The 16,813-nt window shown below is 41.5% G+C and overlaps 1 protein-coding gene and 1 pseudogene across 1 annotated transcript; both read left to right on the top strand.

The window, feature by feature from the left end:
- The first annotated feature begins 1,459 nt into the window (after window positions 1-1,459).
- On the top strand, window positions 1,460-8,362 carry LOC131486585 (olfactory receptor 51G2-like; annotated as a pseudogene).
- A 6,157-nt stretch (window positions 8,363-14,519) lies between these two features.
- Window positions 14,520-15,464, top strand: LOC131488625 (olfactory receptor 51V1-like). The gene has a single exon (XM_058690485.1). The coding sequence runs from the start codon at window positions 14,523-14,525 to the stop codon at window positions 15,462-15,464; it is 942 nt and encodes a 313-aa protein (XP_058546468.1). The 5' UTR covers window positions 14,520-14,522.
- The last annotated feature ends 1,349 nt before the right edge of the window (window positions 15,465-16,813 follow it).

The following is a 16,813-nucleotide window of genomic DNA, read 5'->3' as shown; positions in this document are numbered from 1 at the left end:
GAGAATTTTTTCCAGTCCTAGATTCTCCTTTACAATTGATGGGACTTGAGTAAAGTTATACACTTGAATTCTTAAGGATTAAGTTTCTTAATCTGGAAAAACTGATCTAACTTCTAAGGGTTGAGATGCTTTATAATCAAATATCAGAGAACATTCTGTAAATTACTTTAGGTGAAATATGGAAGCAATAAATTACACTTGCACATTTTTACCTGCTGAAGAAAAAGTGACATAATTCATTATTATGTGGAAATCCTAGAAAGGGGAACAAATACTAGATTATTCTCAAATACATGAGAGAAAAAGCAATAAAATGAAAAATCGGTATCATTGGAAAAAGACCAAACATAACAAATCTCTGAATGTATGATTAAGATTCCTAAAAATTAAGTTGTCCTTGTTGGCTATTATTCTTCAGTTTTGTACTCCTGGGATACTCCAGAAATCTCCCTCCTTTGTTTATGATTAGGAGGAAAGGCAAAAGCTTTCAGACAGTCCTTTGAGTGCTTTCTCAGAAAATGGAAATCATGATGGATGGAATAAGAGGGAGCCCAACTGGCAGGGAATGAAACAGGAGCTAAAGCACATGGGAGTGAACACAGCAAAGACAGAAAATGTAGTCCCTCATTATTGTATTTTTCCAGAAATCACTTTATCAGTGGATCTAAGTTCTGATTCCTCCACACATAATATCTTTTTCTGATTTCTATATGCTCATCAATATAATGCTGAAAAAATTACAGATAAGCTTCAAGGTAGTTTTAATTTTCTATGAGTTAGAGATCATACTATTTAATGTTCCCCAGACACAGGTCGATTGGAGAATGACTCATATTTGGAAAAATATCTAGAATTTTTGCCATAGCTTGACACTTTAAACCATGTGGGTGATAAAGTTGTATTTGTGTGCTCACACAGGTGGGCTAACATGTGAAAGGGAATTATTTTGAATTGTTTTAATTTTAAAACAAGATGTCAGTCTGCAAGATTGGGATATTCACCACCCTGAAGTACCTATTTAAAGACAGTGTGAAGGAGAACTTGACAGGAAGTGAGGGACCTGTACTCTGCTCCCAGATCAGACACACTAACTAGGGATCTAGAGTTCACATCCCAGGATGTATATAGTGAAGAGTTGAGACCAATATTGTCTCAGACCCTTTCTAGATCCATGTTTCAAACTCTGTTTTTTGTGGTAAATTTCGCTGTGTGGTTCCCAAGCCAGGCTCACCATGATTATAAGATTTCCTTTTATAATTCAAACTCACCTTTGCTTAAGGGCCCTTATCTAGGAATTGGGGGAAAGACCTCAGAAATCACAAGGCCAGGGTTGTCAGGGAAACACTCTGGGGAGTCACTGCAAGGTCTTGGTTCATGGTGGTGGTTCTGACCCAGCAACTCCTCTGATTTCAGGGCCTGTGGTGGCATTTCTGCCTGGAACTCTGCCTGCTGGGTCACCATGTCAGACTCCAACCACACTGGTAGTTCCTTCCTCCTAGCAGGGCTCCCAGGCCTTGAGGCTGTGCACAGCTGGCTCTCCATCCCTCTGTGTGCCATGTATGTGGCCTCTCTGGCAGGGAACAGCCTGATCCTGTGGGTGGTGAAGTCAGAGCCCACTCTGCACCAGCCCATGTACTACTTCCTGTCGATGCTGGCAGCGACTGACCTGGGCCTGTCTGCCTCCACGCTCCCCTCCACCATGCTCCCCTTCTACATGCTGGGTCTCAGACAGGTGGTGGTGGATATGTGCCTGGCCCAGCTCTTCTTCATCCACACTTTCTCCATCATGGAGTCCTCTGTGCTGCTGACGATGGCCTTTGACCGTTTTGTGGCCATTAGCAACCCCCTGCGTTACAGCACCATGCTTGCCAGCTCCCACATTGCCAGCTTGGGCCTGGCCAGTGTGGTGCACAGCATCGGGCTCCACGTCCCGGCCCCCATCATGCGGAAGGAGCTGCCTTACTGCCAGAATCACCTGCTTTCCCCCTCTTACTGCCTACACCCAGATGTCATGAAGCTGGCCTGTGCGGACACCTACATCAACAGTGCCTATGGTCAGTTCCGGAAGATGGCGGTGTAGGAGGACGCTGGGCTCACCGCGCGTCCTGCTGATCACTTAGATTTCACCTACACCTGCCTAAAGAACCCAGAAAACCGCCAGAGGATTAGCAGAAAGGAGTCTCCGGAGCCAAGCGCAGACGAGAGGCCCACGGAAGAGGGTAGGAAGGGCAGCGAGGCGGTGCACGCTCCACGGACTGGCAGGAGGGAGCCGGGGCGGAGGGGCGGCTCGCCGGCCAAGCAGAGCCCCCGAGTCTGGCTGGCAAAAGCGGAGGGGTCAGATGGACTGTGTTCCGACAGCAAGCGCGACTTAGCGTCTGGGAGGTCATAAGTTAACAGCTCTGCTCAGAAAGTGGGAAGGCTGGAGGACAAAGGGAGGGAGAGCTGCTGAGCCCCCGGATGGCAGAGCTCAGCTTGGCGGGGAACAAAGGCGCTTGCCAGCGCCATCTCCCCCGCCCATCCCCCAGCCAAAATCCCAAAGGGAACCAGTTCCTGCCAGGGAACTTGCTCACTCTGCGCAAACACCCAACTCTGTGCTTCTGCAGAGCCAAACCTCCGGCAGCAGATCTGACTCCCTCCCGCTGCCACAGGGCCCCTCCTGAAGTGGATCACCTAAGGAGAAGCGAGCTAAGCCTGCCCCTCCTGCCCCCGTGCACCTTGCCTACCCACCCCAGCTAATACGCCAGATCCCCAGCACCACAAGCCTGGCAGTGTGCAAGTAGACCAGACGGGCCACGCCACCCCACAGTGAATCCCACCCCTAGGAGAGGGGAAGAGAAGGCACACACCAGTCTGACTGTGGCCCCAGCGGTGGGCTGGGGGCAGAAATCAGGTCGGACTGCGGCCCCGCCCACCAACTCCAGTTATACACCACAGCATGGGGGAAGTGCTTTGCGGGTCCTCACCACTCCAGGGACTATCCAAAATGACCAAACGGAAGAATTCCCCCTCAGAAGAATCTCCAGGAAATAACAACAGCTAATGAACTGATCAAAAAGGATTTCAATAATATAACAGAAAGTGAATTTAGAATAATAGTCATAAAATTAATCGCTGGGCTTGAAAACAGTATACAGGACAGCAGAGAATCTCTTCCCACAGAGATCAAGGGACTAAGGAACAGTCACGAGGAGCTGAAAAACGCTTTAAACGAAATGCAAAACAAAATGGAAACCACGACGGCTCGGATTGAAGAGGCAGAGGAGAGAATAGGTGAACTAGAAGATAAAGTTATGGAGAAAGAGGAAGCTGAAAGAAAGAGAGATAAAAAAATCCAGGAATATGAGGGGAAAATTAGAGAACTAAGTGATACACTAAAAAGAAATAATATACGCATAATTGGTATCCCAGAGGAGGAAGAGAGAGGGAAAGGTGCTGAAGGGGTACTTGAAGAAATTATAGTTGAGAACTTCCCTGAACTGGGGAAGGAAAAAGGCATTGAAATCCAAGAGGCACAGAGAACTCCCTTCAGACGTAACTTGAATCGATCTTCTGCACGACATATCATAGTGAAACTGGCAAAATACAAGGATAAAGAGAAAATTCTGAAAGCAGCAAGGGATAAACGTGCCCTCACATATAAAGGGAGACCTATAAGACTCGTGACTGATCTCTCCTTTGAAACTTGGCAGGCCAGAAAGGCTTGGCACGATATCTTCAGTGTGCTAAACAGAAAAAATATGCAGCCGAGAATCCTTTATCCAGCAAGTCTGTCATTTAGAATAGAAGGAGAGATAAAGGTCTTCCCAAACAAACAAAAACTGAAGGAATTTGTCACCACTAAACCAGCCCTACAAGAGATCCTAAGGGGGATCGTGTGAGACAAAGTACCAGAGACATCACTACAAGCATAAAACATACAGACATCACAATGACTCTAAACCCGTATCTTTCTATAATAACACTGAATGTAAATGGATTAAATGCGCCAACCAAAAGACATACGGTATCAGAATGGATAAAAAAACAAGACCCATCTATTTGCTGTCTACAAGAGACTCATTTTAGATCTGAGGACACCTTTAGATTGAGAGTGAGGGGATGGAGAACTATTTATCATGCTACTGGAAGCCAAAAGAAAGCTGGAGTAGCCATACTTATATCAGACAAACTAGACTTTAAATTAAAGGCTGTAACAAGAGATGAAGAAGGGCATTATATAATAATTACAGGGTCTATCCATCAGGAAGAGCTAACAATTATAAATGTCTATGCGCTGAATACCGGAGCCCCCAGATATATAAAACAATTACTCATAAACATAAGCAACCTTATTGATAAGAATGTGGTCATTGCAGGGGACTTTAACACCCCACTTACAGAAATGGATAGATCAGCTAGACACACAGTCAATAAAGAAACAAGGGCCCTGAATGATACATTGGATCAGATGGACTTGACAGATATATTTAGAACTCTGCATCCCAAAGCAACAGAATATACTTTCTTCTCGAGTACACATGGAACATTCTCCAAGATAGATCATATACTGGGTCACAAAACAGCCCTTCATAAGTTTACAAGAATTGAAATTATACCATGCATACTTTCAGACCACAATGCTATGAAGCTTGAAATCAACCACAGGAAAAAGTCTGGAAAATCTCCAAAAGCATGGAGGTTAAAGAACACCCTACTAAAGAATGAGTGGGTCCACCAGGCAATTAGAGAAGAAATTTAAAAATATATGGAAACAAACGAAAATGAAAATACAACAATCCAAACGCTTTGGGACGCAGCGAAGGCAGTCCTGAGAGGAAAATACATTGCAATCCAGGCCTATCTCAAGAAACAAGAAAAATCCCAAATACAAAATCTAACAGCACACCTAAAGGAAATAGAAGCAGAACGGCAAAGGCAGCCTAAACCCAGCAGAAGAAGAGAAATAATAAAGATCAGAGCAGAAATAAACAATATAGAATCTAAAAAAACGGTAGAGCAGATCAACGAAACCAAGAGTTGGTTTTTTGAAAAAATAAACAAAATTGACAAACCTCTAGCCAGGCTTCTCAAAAAGAAAAGGGAGATGACCCAAATAGATAAAATCATGAATGAAAATGGAATTATTACAACCAATCCCTCAGAGATACAAACAATTATCAGGGAATACTATGAAAAATTATATGCGAACAAATTGGACAACCTGGAAGAAATGGACAAATTCCTAAACACCCACACTCTTCCAAAACTCAATCAGGAGGAAATAGAAAGCTTGAACAGACCCATAACCAGCGAAGAAATTGAACCGGTTATCAAAAATCTCCCAACAAATAAGAGTCCAGGACCAGATGGCTTCCCAGGGGAGTTCTACCAGACGTTTAAAGCAGAGATAATACCTATCCTTCTCAAGCTATTCCAAGAAATAGAAAGGGAAGGAAAACTTCCAGACTCATTCTATGAAGCCAGTATTACTTTGATTCCTAAACCAGACAGAGACCCAGTAAAAAAAGAGAACTACAGGCCAATATCTCTGATGAATATGGATGCAAAAATTCTCAGTAAGATACTAGCAAATCGAATTCAACAGCATATAAAAAGAATTATTCACCGTGATCAAGTGGGATTCATTCCTGGGATGCAGGGCTGGTTCAACATTCGCAAATCGATCAACGTGATACATCACATTAACAAAAAAAAAGAGAAGAACCATATGATCCTGTCAATCGATGCAGAAAAGGCCTTTGACAAAATCCAGCACCCTTTCTTAATAAAAACCCTGGAGAAAGTCGGGATAGAAGGAACATACTTAAAGGTCATAAAAGCCATTTATGAAAAGCCCACAGCTAACATCATCCTCAATGGGGAAAAACTGAGAGCTTTTTCCCTGAGATCAGGAACACGACAGGGATGCCCACTCTCACCGCTGTTGTTTAATATAGTGCTGGAAGTTCTAGCATCAGCAATCAGACAACAAAAGGAAATCAAAGGCATCAAAATTGGCAAAGATGAAGTCAAGCTTTCGCTTTTTGCAGATGACATGATATTATACATGGAAAATCTGATAGACTCCACCAAAAGTCTGCTAGAACTGATACATGAATTCAGCAAAGTTGCCGGATACAAAATCAATGTACAGAAATCAGTTGCATTCTTATACACTAACAATGAAGCAACAGAAAGACAAATAAAGAAACTGATCCCATTCACAATTGCACCAAGAAGCATAAAATACCTAGGAATAAATCTCACCAAAGATGTAAAAGATCTGTATGCTGAAAACTATAGAAAGCTTATGCAGGTAATTGAAGAAGATATAAAGAAATGGAAAGACATTCCCTGCTCATGGATTGGAAGAATAAATATTGTCAAAATGTCAATACTACCCAAAGCTATCTACACATTCAATGCAATCCTAATCAAAATTGCACCAGCATTCTTCTCGAAACTAGAACAAGCAATCCTAAAATTCATATGGAACCACAAAAGGCTCCGAATAGCCAAAGTAATTTTGAAGAAGAAGACCAAAGCAGGAGGCATCACAATCCCAGACTTTAGCCTCTACTACAAAGCTGTCATCATCAAGACAGCATGGTATTGGCATAAAAACAGACACATAGACCAATGGAATAGAATAGAAACCCCAGAACTAGACCCACAAACGTCTGGCCAACTCATCTTTGACAAAGCAGGAAAGAACATCCAATGGAAAAAAGACAGTCTCTTTAACAAATGGTGCTGGGAGAACTGGACAGCAACATGCAGAAGGTTGAAACTAGACCACTTTCTCACACCATTCACAAAAATAAACTCAAAATGGATAAAGGACCTGAATGTGAGACAGGAAACCATCAAAACCTTAGAGGAGAAAGCAGGAAAAGACCTCTCTGACCTCAGCCGTAGCAATCTCTTACTCGGCACATCCCCAAAGGCAAGGGAATTAAAAGCAAAAGTGAATTACTGGGACCTTATGAAGATAAAAAGCTTCTGCACAGCAAAGGAAACAACCAACAAAACTAAAAGGCAACCAACGGAATGGGAAAAGATATTTGCAAATGACACATCAGACAAAGGGCTAGTATCCAAAATCTATAAAGAGCTCATCAAACTCCACACCCGAAAAACAAATAACCCAGTGAAGAACGTCGCTCCTTATCAGGGAAATACAAATCAAAACCACACTCAGATACCACCTCATGCCAGTCAGAGTGGCCAAAATGAAGAAATCAGGAGACTATAGATGCTGGAGAGGATGTGGAGAAACAGGAACCCTCTTGCACTGTTGGTGGGAATGCAAATTGGTGCAGCCGCTCTGGAAAGCAGTGTGGAGGTTCCTCAGAAAATTAAAAATAGACCTACCCTATGACCCAGCAATAGCACTGCTAGGAATTTATCCAAGGGATACAGGAGTACTGATGCATAGGGGCACTTGTACCCCAATGTTTATAGCAGCACTCTCAACAATAGCCAAATTATGGAAAGAGCCTAAATGTCCATCAATTGATGAATGGATAAAGAAATTGTGGTTTATATACACAATGGAATACTACGTGGCAATGAGAAAAAATGAAATATGGCCTTTTGTAGCAACGTGGATGGAACTGGAGAGTGTGATGCTAAGTGAAATAAGCCATACAGAGAAAGACAGATACCATATGGTTTCACTCTTATGTGGATCCTGAGAAACGTAACAGAAACCCATGGGGGAGGGGAAGAAAAAAAAAAAAGAGGTTAGAGTGGGAGAGAGCCAAAGCATAAAAGACTGTTAAAAACTGAGAACAAACTGAGGGTTGATGGGGGTGGGAGGGAGGGTACGGTAGGTGATGGGTATTGAGGAGGGCACCTTTTGGGATGAGCACTGGGTGTTGTATGGAAACCAATTTGACAGTAAATTTCATATATTAAAAAATTAAAAAAAATTAAAAAAAATTAAAAAATAAAAAATAAAAAAAATAAAAATAAATAAAAAATAAAAAAATATATGCAATAAAACTAATAAAATATGAAAAAAAAAAAAACAGTGCCTATGGTCTCTTTGTGATGCTCATTGTGCTCTAGTATGGGCTGATCTCCAAACAATGCTATCCATTGCTTCCAATGTTGAGCACCTCAAAGCCCTCAACGCTTGTGTCTCCCACGTCTGTGCTGTGTTGCTCTTCTACACGCCTATGACTGGCCTGTCCGTGATCCACAGATTTGGGAAGGGGGCTTCCCCTTCCAGCCGAGTGCTGCTCTCCTATCTTCATTTTCTCACGCCTCCGGTGTCAATCCAGGGGTTTACACCATTAAGACCAAGCAGATCCGGCTGAGGATGCTAAGCCTCTTCTGGCTGGGTGGGGCTGGCATCAGACACCCTCAGGCTCATTAAATCTTTGGTAGAGAGGGAAAGTCATCGTTGTTGTGTAATGAGCCATTTAATATAAAATACCATTGTGAGGAGAAGAATGTAACAAGGAGACAGCATCGTCTTTTTATGAAGTTCTCACGCATGGGAAGAAAATAACCACATTCTCCTTTACTTATTTCCAATAAAACAAAAATTCACTGAGCACCTACTCTGTAAAATACACTATTGTTGACCTTGGAAATACAAATGAAACTTAAGATACAGCCACTGTTTTAGAGGAAAACCTCATGATATCTAAGACTCGAAGGGACTACCAATTTAAATAGAAAACGTTTGAAAGAACCACTTAGGAACTTTACAAATGCATAAAAATGCACATGAGGGCTTTGCCTCAGAGTTCAGGAGAAAGAATTTTTGACAAATAGAGTGATGGATATATTTGGAATTCAGTTATATTAGAAGCATTCTGGAAAATCCCCACTAAAAATAATCCCCACGAAGAAAGGCATTCATTCTCTCTTGCTAAAGATTGCATCCCTTTTCCTGAAGGTATCCCTTTCCTATACATTAGGTACTTGGTTAGTATTTGCTGAATAAATGAATGATTGCGGGGGGGGGCTACATTTATGAAACAGGCAAACCAAAAGGACTCCACAAAAATTGCTTTTTTGCTACCTTTCCTGCTTCTGTTCTTGCTAGGACCTATACCCCGACTTTACACACACTTTATGAAACAGATAATGTAGATCCTCCTTGTAAAGGAGGAGTTAATGATTTCTTTGGAGGCTTCCAGCACAATAGATGACATCGAAGGGGTGACCAGGTGGATTGTCATGAACATTTTCCAAGAACACTGACTCACCAAGACGCCTGGCTCCAGGGCATAAATGATTTATGGAGAACCCCTAAGCACTCCAGATGCCTGAGAAGACACGTGCACCAAAGCACAACCCTCAAGAAAAACCCACACCCGAAGCAAAAACGAGACTCACTTTCCTTTCCTTTTTGAGTCTCCCAGAAGTTCTGTCTGTATCTGCACTCTCTCTGTCTTCAATAAACTGCTCTCACTTCCTACCAGCTCACATTTGATCTCTATCCTGTGCAAAGCCAATGACCCTTTTGGCTGGTACTGTGGGACCCACTCTCTGAGTCCTCCGACAAAGCCAGCCTGTATCACTTGCAAGGGTGAAATGTTCACAGGCAATGAATGTAATGCCAGATATGTGAGAATCAAACCTATGAGGACTTCTTAATTTTGCTTTTAGGGAATTTTAGGATTTTGCTGTTTTTCTCATCTCAATAGAAATTTCAAGAATGGTAAGGTTATCCAACTCTTAAACTGGTCACAGTTACCAACACATATTTTTTTCAACACATATTTTTAAATACCAAGAATGAAAAAAATTCAAGCAAAATTATCTTCTCTGTAGGCTTTTTCTAAAAATCTCATCAGTTTTGAACGTAACTATAAATGAAGGATGATTTGAAAATAAAACATGTGAATTTCATTGCTATAGCCTGTGCACTGAATGCTGTGGCTACTTCTTTGTGCATACTTTGTAAAACCTTCCCTTTTAGCTTTTGAACTGACAATAGATTAAGAGGGCAACTTAGAGATACAGTGGGGGATGGAAGTAGTAAGTGGATGGATGTTACAACACAAAATACAAAACAACAAAATTATAATTTTGGGCAGAAAGAGCTGCACTGGGGTTGTGAAGAGTGACTTTATATGCCCTGGAGTTGGAGGAAGTGAAGTCAAGAGGATGTTTCTTTTCTTTTTTTAATGTTTATTTTATTTGAGAGAGAGACACAGACAGAGAGAGAGAGAGAGAGAGAGACAGTGCGTGAGTGGGGCAGGGGGGCATAGAGAGAGGGGTAACAGAATCTGAAGTAGGCTCCAGGCTCTGAGCTGTCAGCACAGAGTCCAAGGCAGGGCTCTAACTCTCAAGCCCAGCCATGAGATCACGACCTGATGTGAAGCGGGACACTTAGTTGACTGAGCCACCAGGTGCCTTAAGAGGATGTTTCTTAAAGGAATTTCCATTAAAGAAGACTCACAGATTACTGGAGGCCTAGCTATTGTCAAGCTAAGGCTGTTTTTCTCTCTAGCAGTAGAGAGATTCCAGAGATTAGGCTATTGATAAGATCGCCTTTTTCTTGTAATTTACTAAAATATTTGTAAACTGATGGAGACTTTATCAGTTTAACCACTTGTTTTTGTCATTTCCTTTGTTCTTGGGCAGCCAGGAGTGCCTGAGGAATATCACACTTATCCCACCTGGGGGTGGGGAGTGGATTGCAGGGTGTCAGCTTGCCTTATGCTTCCTCACCATAGATGATAGCATATTTTACTGGCACTATAAATAAAGATGGATGAGAAGATGAAGAGTTCAGGGGCACCTGGGTGGCTCAGTCAGTTAAGCATTGGACTCGATTTTGATTCAGGTCATGATCTCATGGTTTGTGAGTTCTAGCCCCGCATTGCTCTGTATTGAGTGGAGCCTGCTTGAGATTCTCTCCCTCCCTCTCTCTCTGCCCCTCCCATGTACTCTGTCTCACCCCCTCCCCACAAAGTAAATAATGCACTCCCCCCCACGCACAGAGTGAATAAATTAAAAAAAAAAAAAGATGAAGAGTTCTATTCTGCATTGTTTAATGTGAGTTTTCTGCAGGTAATTAAACAATTATGTACAGAAAATAGCTAAATATATAGCTCTGAACTAGAGCTCAGGAAAGGGTCAGAACTTCAAATACGTATGTGTTAATAATTAGTATACAGGTGATAGCTAAAACAATGACAAAGACTTTATTGCCCAAGCATTTCAAGGGAAGCAAGAATAAGCAGGGGCCAGAGAATAAAACACTGAAGAAATCAAGATTAAGTCAATGAGAAAGTATTTAGCTTTTAATGGACTCCAAGAAGGATAAGGGAGTGAAGAGATTGTTCCTTCACAAGGCTCATAACAGATAGTTTCAATAAGGTAAGCTCAGTCCTAGTACTTCAAATGAAAAAGTAGTAGTAGTCATGCTAATGCGGGTATATGTTCCTATCAGCACACCACCCTGAATTACAGAATCCTGTCCATAGAATTGTCCCTTGCTGCCGTAAGGGCCTCATTGTTGGTCCAATAGCTAAGTGTCTGCTTAGCCATGCAGAAAAAGTCTCAGAAACTAATTTTCTACAGTCAAATAGCTGGACAATGGGGAGACCATTGGAACAATATTCATGGCTCAAATAGTTGATTATAACTGGAAATCACCCAATAGCAAAGCACCCTTCCATGTCATGGACTCTGATCTGGGGTGATTAGTCACTATTGAAACTGAAAATGGGAGGCAGAGAAGTGAGATTCATGTGAGGAACAGAAGGATCTGTTTGATAGATAGATAGATAGATAGATAGATAGATGATAGATAGATGATAGATGGACAGATATAAGAAAACACAGTGTAATAATAGTCATTCTGTAATTGAAGTCAGAGTGTATGGAAATAAAAATTCCCTTCCCAAATCTCTATAACAAGGACAGTAGACCTATATGGTGCAGATATTTAGATTTCCCTCAAAGGTATATTGCAAAAAGTTTTCAGATAATTCCCTCCAGGTAGATTAAGAATTAGCATATATTCTCTTTGTCTCTGAATACATTAAAAAAGTACCAAAAGGAGCCCAAGGCACACTGATAAAAGCTACCTAAACTCACCAAGTGAGGAAATTGCTGAGACTTTTTGAGTTTTCCTTCAGGAAGGTGTGCCATGAGCCACCCTTTGTAAGAAAGCAGATAGAGAATGAGAGAAGAAAGGAGCTCTACAGAAGTACCAGACAAGAGGATAATACTTATCTCTCTTTAGTCTGAGACAAACTGGCTATCTTCCCCCAAAAATAATAGTTGCTTTGCAAAACTTTTATACTTCTCCTTTCCTCCACTTTCATATGGGCACAGGACAAGTGTGAAATTTCATATGGTAAGAGCCATGAAGCATTCTTAGGCATAAAGTATTAGAAAGCTGAGGATAATAACTAAACTCAGAAAAGCAAGTATGTAAGGTGACTGAAGACATGTTTGCTTGTTGGAAATTTTTTTAAAAATTATTTAAAAAGCAATTATTTTAAAACTTAATTAAGCATATTTAGTTGACAAATGACCCAAATTGTGCTTAAATGGACAGAGAAAACATTCAACATAAATATATATTTTTTAATTTTAATTAGATGGAACAGAAGGGTTAGAGAAGATATATTAAGAACATGGCCATTGCTCCATTCCCTGTGCTTGGGATATAAAAAATTAGGAACAAATTGTTGAGGTGATAAATTAAATAATGAGTGGTATATTTCTGAATTGCCTGTCACATGAATTGCATGACAAAATTCTGACAACTAATCAATTATTGAGCAATTAAATAAATGGCAAAAATATACTAAGTAATTTATAAATATTTCTTATATTTTTCAAATGATGAAAATCTAATACTTTTTATTCTTAGGTGAAAACTGAAGCTTACAGATATTTAGTAATTGATCACATTGTTAGAAAGTGGCACAACTGGGATTTGTAATGAAGTGAGTTTGAAACTGAATTTGATACTCTTAAAAATTCTATTGCCCAATCCTTTCAAACTCTTCAAACACTGAAGAGGAGGGCACACTTTATTACTCATTCTATGAAACGGCATTACCCTTCTACCAAAGTCAGACAAAGACATTACAAGAAAAGGATAATATAGACCAATATACAGGCATACCTCTTTTTATTGTACTTCTCTTGATTGTACTTTGCAGGTAATGTGTGTTTTACAAACTGAAGGTTTGTAGCAGCTAGAAGCTGAGCTGTGTTTATTGTAGCTATAGAGAAGCTATTGTCCCCATTCTTCATACCCCTCGTGACGTTAATTTTTCCAATGTATTCCTCCTTAGAGAAAATCTGTATTTTACAGATCTTTTAGCTGTGATCAGTTGTTATTTCATTGGGCCACTGTTGGGTTGCTGATAAGGGACCTTAGATGGAGAAGGCAAGCATACAATAATCTTCTAACTACATCTTAGTGCATCTGAGATTTTACTGGGTCTGTTTCTCAGAGGAGTGACCTCCACAAGGATTTCCACAGTGGTCTTCCTCCCCCTCTACCACCACCAGGCTCCGTTTTTTTCCCTCTCTGGCTTAGAATGCACAATCTTTGAATGGTGGTCCCTGTTGTCCTTAGATGAGACAGGAATTCTGAGACAGCTGGACCAAAGAGTATTCCTTTCCCTCAATTGGGATAAGGTTGAGGCAGTCTTTTTCCTCAAAATCATTGGTCTATGTTATACAGAGTCCTCTAGGTATATTTCACAATTGTTACCCTTTCTGAGGGGCTCAGAAAATGGAGAAATGTTTACTAAGGATTCAGTGAAAAATAAAGGTGAAATTTGGGGAAGAAATAAATAAGCCTTATATAAACATTTTTATTGATTCAGATAGATATGGAGACTCAAAATTATTTGGTATACTGATACACCCTTTCTCCCTGTTTACCTCGTTCCATCTCCTTTAGAGTAGGTACTGAATTTTCAGTCGACCCAGTGAATATCTCTCCCTGACAAAGATCTGGAAAATTCTGCCATTTACCCAGTCCTCTCAGTCCCAGGGAGCCACTAGCCTGCAGTGACCAGGTGGAATCTTCCACTTGCATCAGCCACCAAGAGGGAAGAGTGCCTCCCAGGAGCCTGGGTCCACCCGGTCCACACAATCCTCTCATTCCTTCCTCATAAACCGGAGCCTTCTGACTCCTTGTGCCACAAGCACTGGCCACAGGACAGCGTGCAGAGGCTTCCTCGGGACAGCAGAGCAGGAGCAGCCCTATGCTCTCAATAGCTTTGCCACTGTCACCTGCTGTGTGTCCTGCAAGCGGCTCAGAGGGACTAAAAGCAAATGAAGGGCATGATCTGATTTGCCCACAAAGGTCAGGACATTGATTTGCTCCCATAACCTGAGACCTGATACCAAGGAGCTTCCCTGTGAGACCGTCCTGTGCTGTAGCTCCTCCCGGAGAGGGGGCTTCCCTGGCGTCTACGTTAGCTTGACCTGTGCTACAGTGTGAGGACCTGTGTTAGACTCAACTGCCCCCACACACCAGACACTTTGACAAAACTGTCAGTAAATATTGATCTCATCTTGAACATTACCTTCAAATAATCATGCCTGTTTCTTCTGCTTCCATTATCAATACCTCAATATTCATTCTCACGGGGTTCCCTGGCCTGGACCAGTACTATCCCTGGTTTTCCATTCCCTTCTCCTCCATCTATGCCTTGGTTTTCCTGGGAAACTGCATGGTGCTGCATGTGATCCGGACAGAGCCCAGCCTGCACCAGCCCATGTTCTACTTCCTGGCCATGCTGGCCCTCACTGACCTGTGCATGGGGCTGTCCACAGTGCACACGGTGCTGGGGGTCCTGTGGGGGCTCAACCAAGAAGTTAGTCGAGATGCTTGCATTGCCCAAACTTACTTTATCCACGGTCTGTCCTCCATGGAGTCTGGGGTCCTTCTTGCCATGGCCTTTGATCGCTTCACTGCAATCTGCAATCCTCTGAGATACACATCCCTCCTGACTAACAGTAGAGTCATTCACTTCATGGTGGCCATTTTGATGAGGGCAGCTTTGTCCATTCTCCCCGTCATCATTCGCCTGAAGTTCTTCCATTACTGCCGCCCTCACATCCTCTCCCACTCTTTCTGCCTGCACCAGGACCTCCTCCGGCTCGCCTGCTCTGACATCCGCTTTAACAGCCTCTATGCCCTGGCTCTGGTGATCTGTACCTTGTTGTTAGACGCTGTGCTTATTCTCATCTCCTACGTTTTCATCTTGCACACAGTGCTGGCAATTGCATCCCGCGAGGAGAGGCTCAAGTCCTTGCAGACCTGTGTGTCCCACATCTGTGCTGTCCTGGTCTTTTACATCCCCATCATTGGCCTCACCATGGTGCACCGCTTTGGAAAGCATCTCACCCCTTCGGTCCATGTCCTCATGGGCAATATCTATATTCTCTTTCCACCCCTGATGAATCCAATCATCTACAGTGTAAAGACCCAGCAGATCCGAAGCAGGATGAAGAAGTGGTGTTCCCTGAAAATGTAGTAAAACCCTTGGGTTTGGTCAGCAAGAATGTTTTAAGATCAGAAGAGTAATGCTACTTCCCATGTGTGCAACAACTTACAAGTTGAATAATAATGTCATAACTTTATGGTCTTTTATGATACCTGATTATTAAAGAACTCAAGAGGCTTTCTAATGCATTAGACACATGTCCATCCATTTAGACACGTGTCTACCTAAAATTTTGGAATCATGACTATTGTTTAGTTTATTCTGTCAATTGGTCATTATATCAAACTACAGGACACAATGAAATTGGACTTTCTTCATTCCTAAAGGTGACCTGAGGAATATCTAAAACTATGATGCTGAGCCTTCCCCCACTTTTATTATTTTTTCCCCATTAGTGACTTACTGCAAGCCCATTAAAGAATTTTGGAATTAAAAGATATATAATCCCTCTATTCCAAATGTTTATTTCTTAGAGTCTGTCCGTGCCATGAAGACATGACCTTAGTGCATATAAACTTTTCATTTTACATTGTTTTGTACCATTCTATCATTAGCATTTCTTCATGGCATTTTAAATTCTTTATAAATCTGTAAGAGAACAGTTTAGAAACTATAGCAAAAGCACAACTAAGAACTGATGGTGCCTGTGAGAACTGAAATATGATAAGGGGTATGAGAATATTTAGGATCTATGAGCATACCTAATTGTTTATGGCTTGGCGACCAGAGTGGTTTCATAGTTGATGCTCAAGTTTCTGGTTTGTGAAGTCAAGTCAATGGTGTGTTGTTCAATGAGATGGTGACAAAGAAAGAATATTATTTATGTGAGAAGATGGTGGAAGCTATGTTGAACACACTGCATTTGAGATATCTCTGGAACTTTGATAAATATCCATTGAAAATACTGAGTTTAGTAAGTACTCCCAAATGTCACATACACAATGCTAGACATGACACTGCTCAGGTACAGGAAAACAGTGGGGAGCAAAATCAGTACTTCGCCTTCAGTTTAACAGGTGACACAGACAAAAATTATTAAGCAAACTTTGACATTAACATCCTGAGAAATGCTATTCAGAAATGAAGAGTGCACAGGCAGCCTGACAGGGGATGGTAATCTAATACAAGGACTTGAGTAATGACTCCCCTGTGGAAGTAATATGTAATTGAGGCTTGAAGATTGATGATAAATAACCTGAGGAATATAAGAAAAAGAATTTTCAGGCAAAACAAAGAGAAAAACAAAATTGTGAATACACTGGACTGTACGAAAAACAGGTGAATAAATGGCTAAGAGATTCAGCTGTAAAAACTGAATAGCAGACAGATACGAGGTTAGAAAAGATGAGATTGTAATTTAGTTTTAATCCTTAAGGCAA

Source organism: Neofelis nebulosa, chromosome 10, assembly GCF_028018385.1.
Source record: "Neofelis nebulosa isolate mNeoNeb1 chromosome 10, mNeoNeb1.pri, whole genome shotgun sequence".
NCBI classification, from domain to species: Eukaryota; Metazoa; Chordata; class Mammalia; order Carnivora; family Felidae; genus Neofelis; species Neofelis nebulosa.
The sequence above is the reverse complement of the archived record's forward strand: the minus strand, read 5'-3'. Positions and strand labels throughout refer to the sequence as shown.

Bases quoted from the DNA above. Each gene is read 5' to 3' on its own strand.
- LOC131488625 (XM_058690485.1), top strand. From the start codon at position 14,523: ATGCCTGTTTCTTCTGCTTCCATTATCAATACCTCAATATTCATTCTC.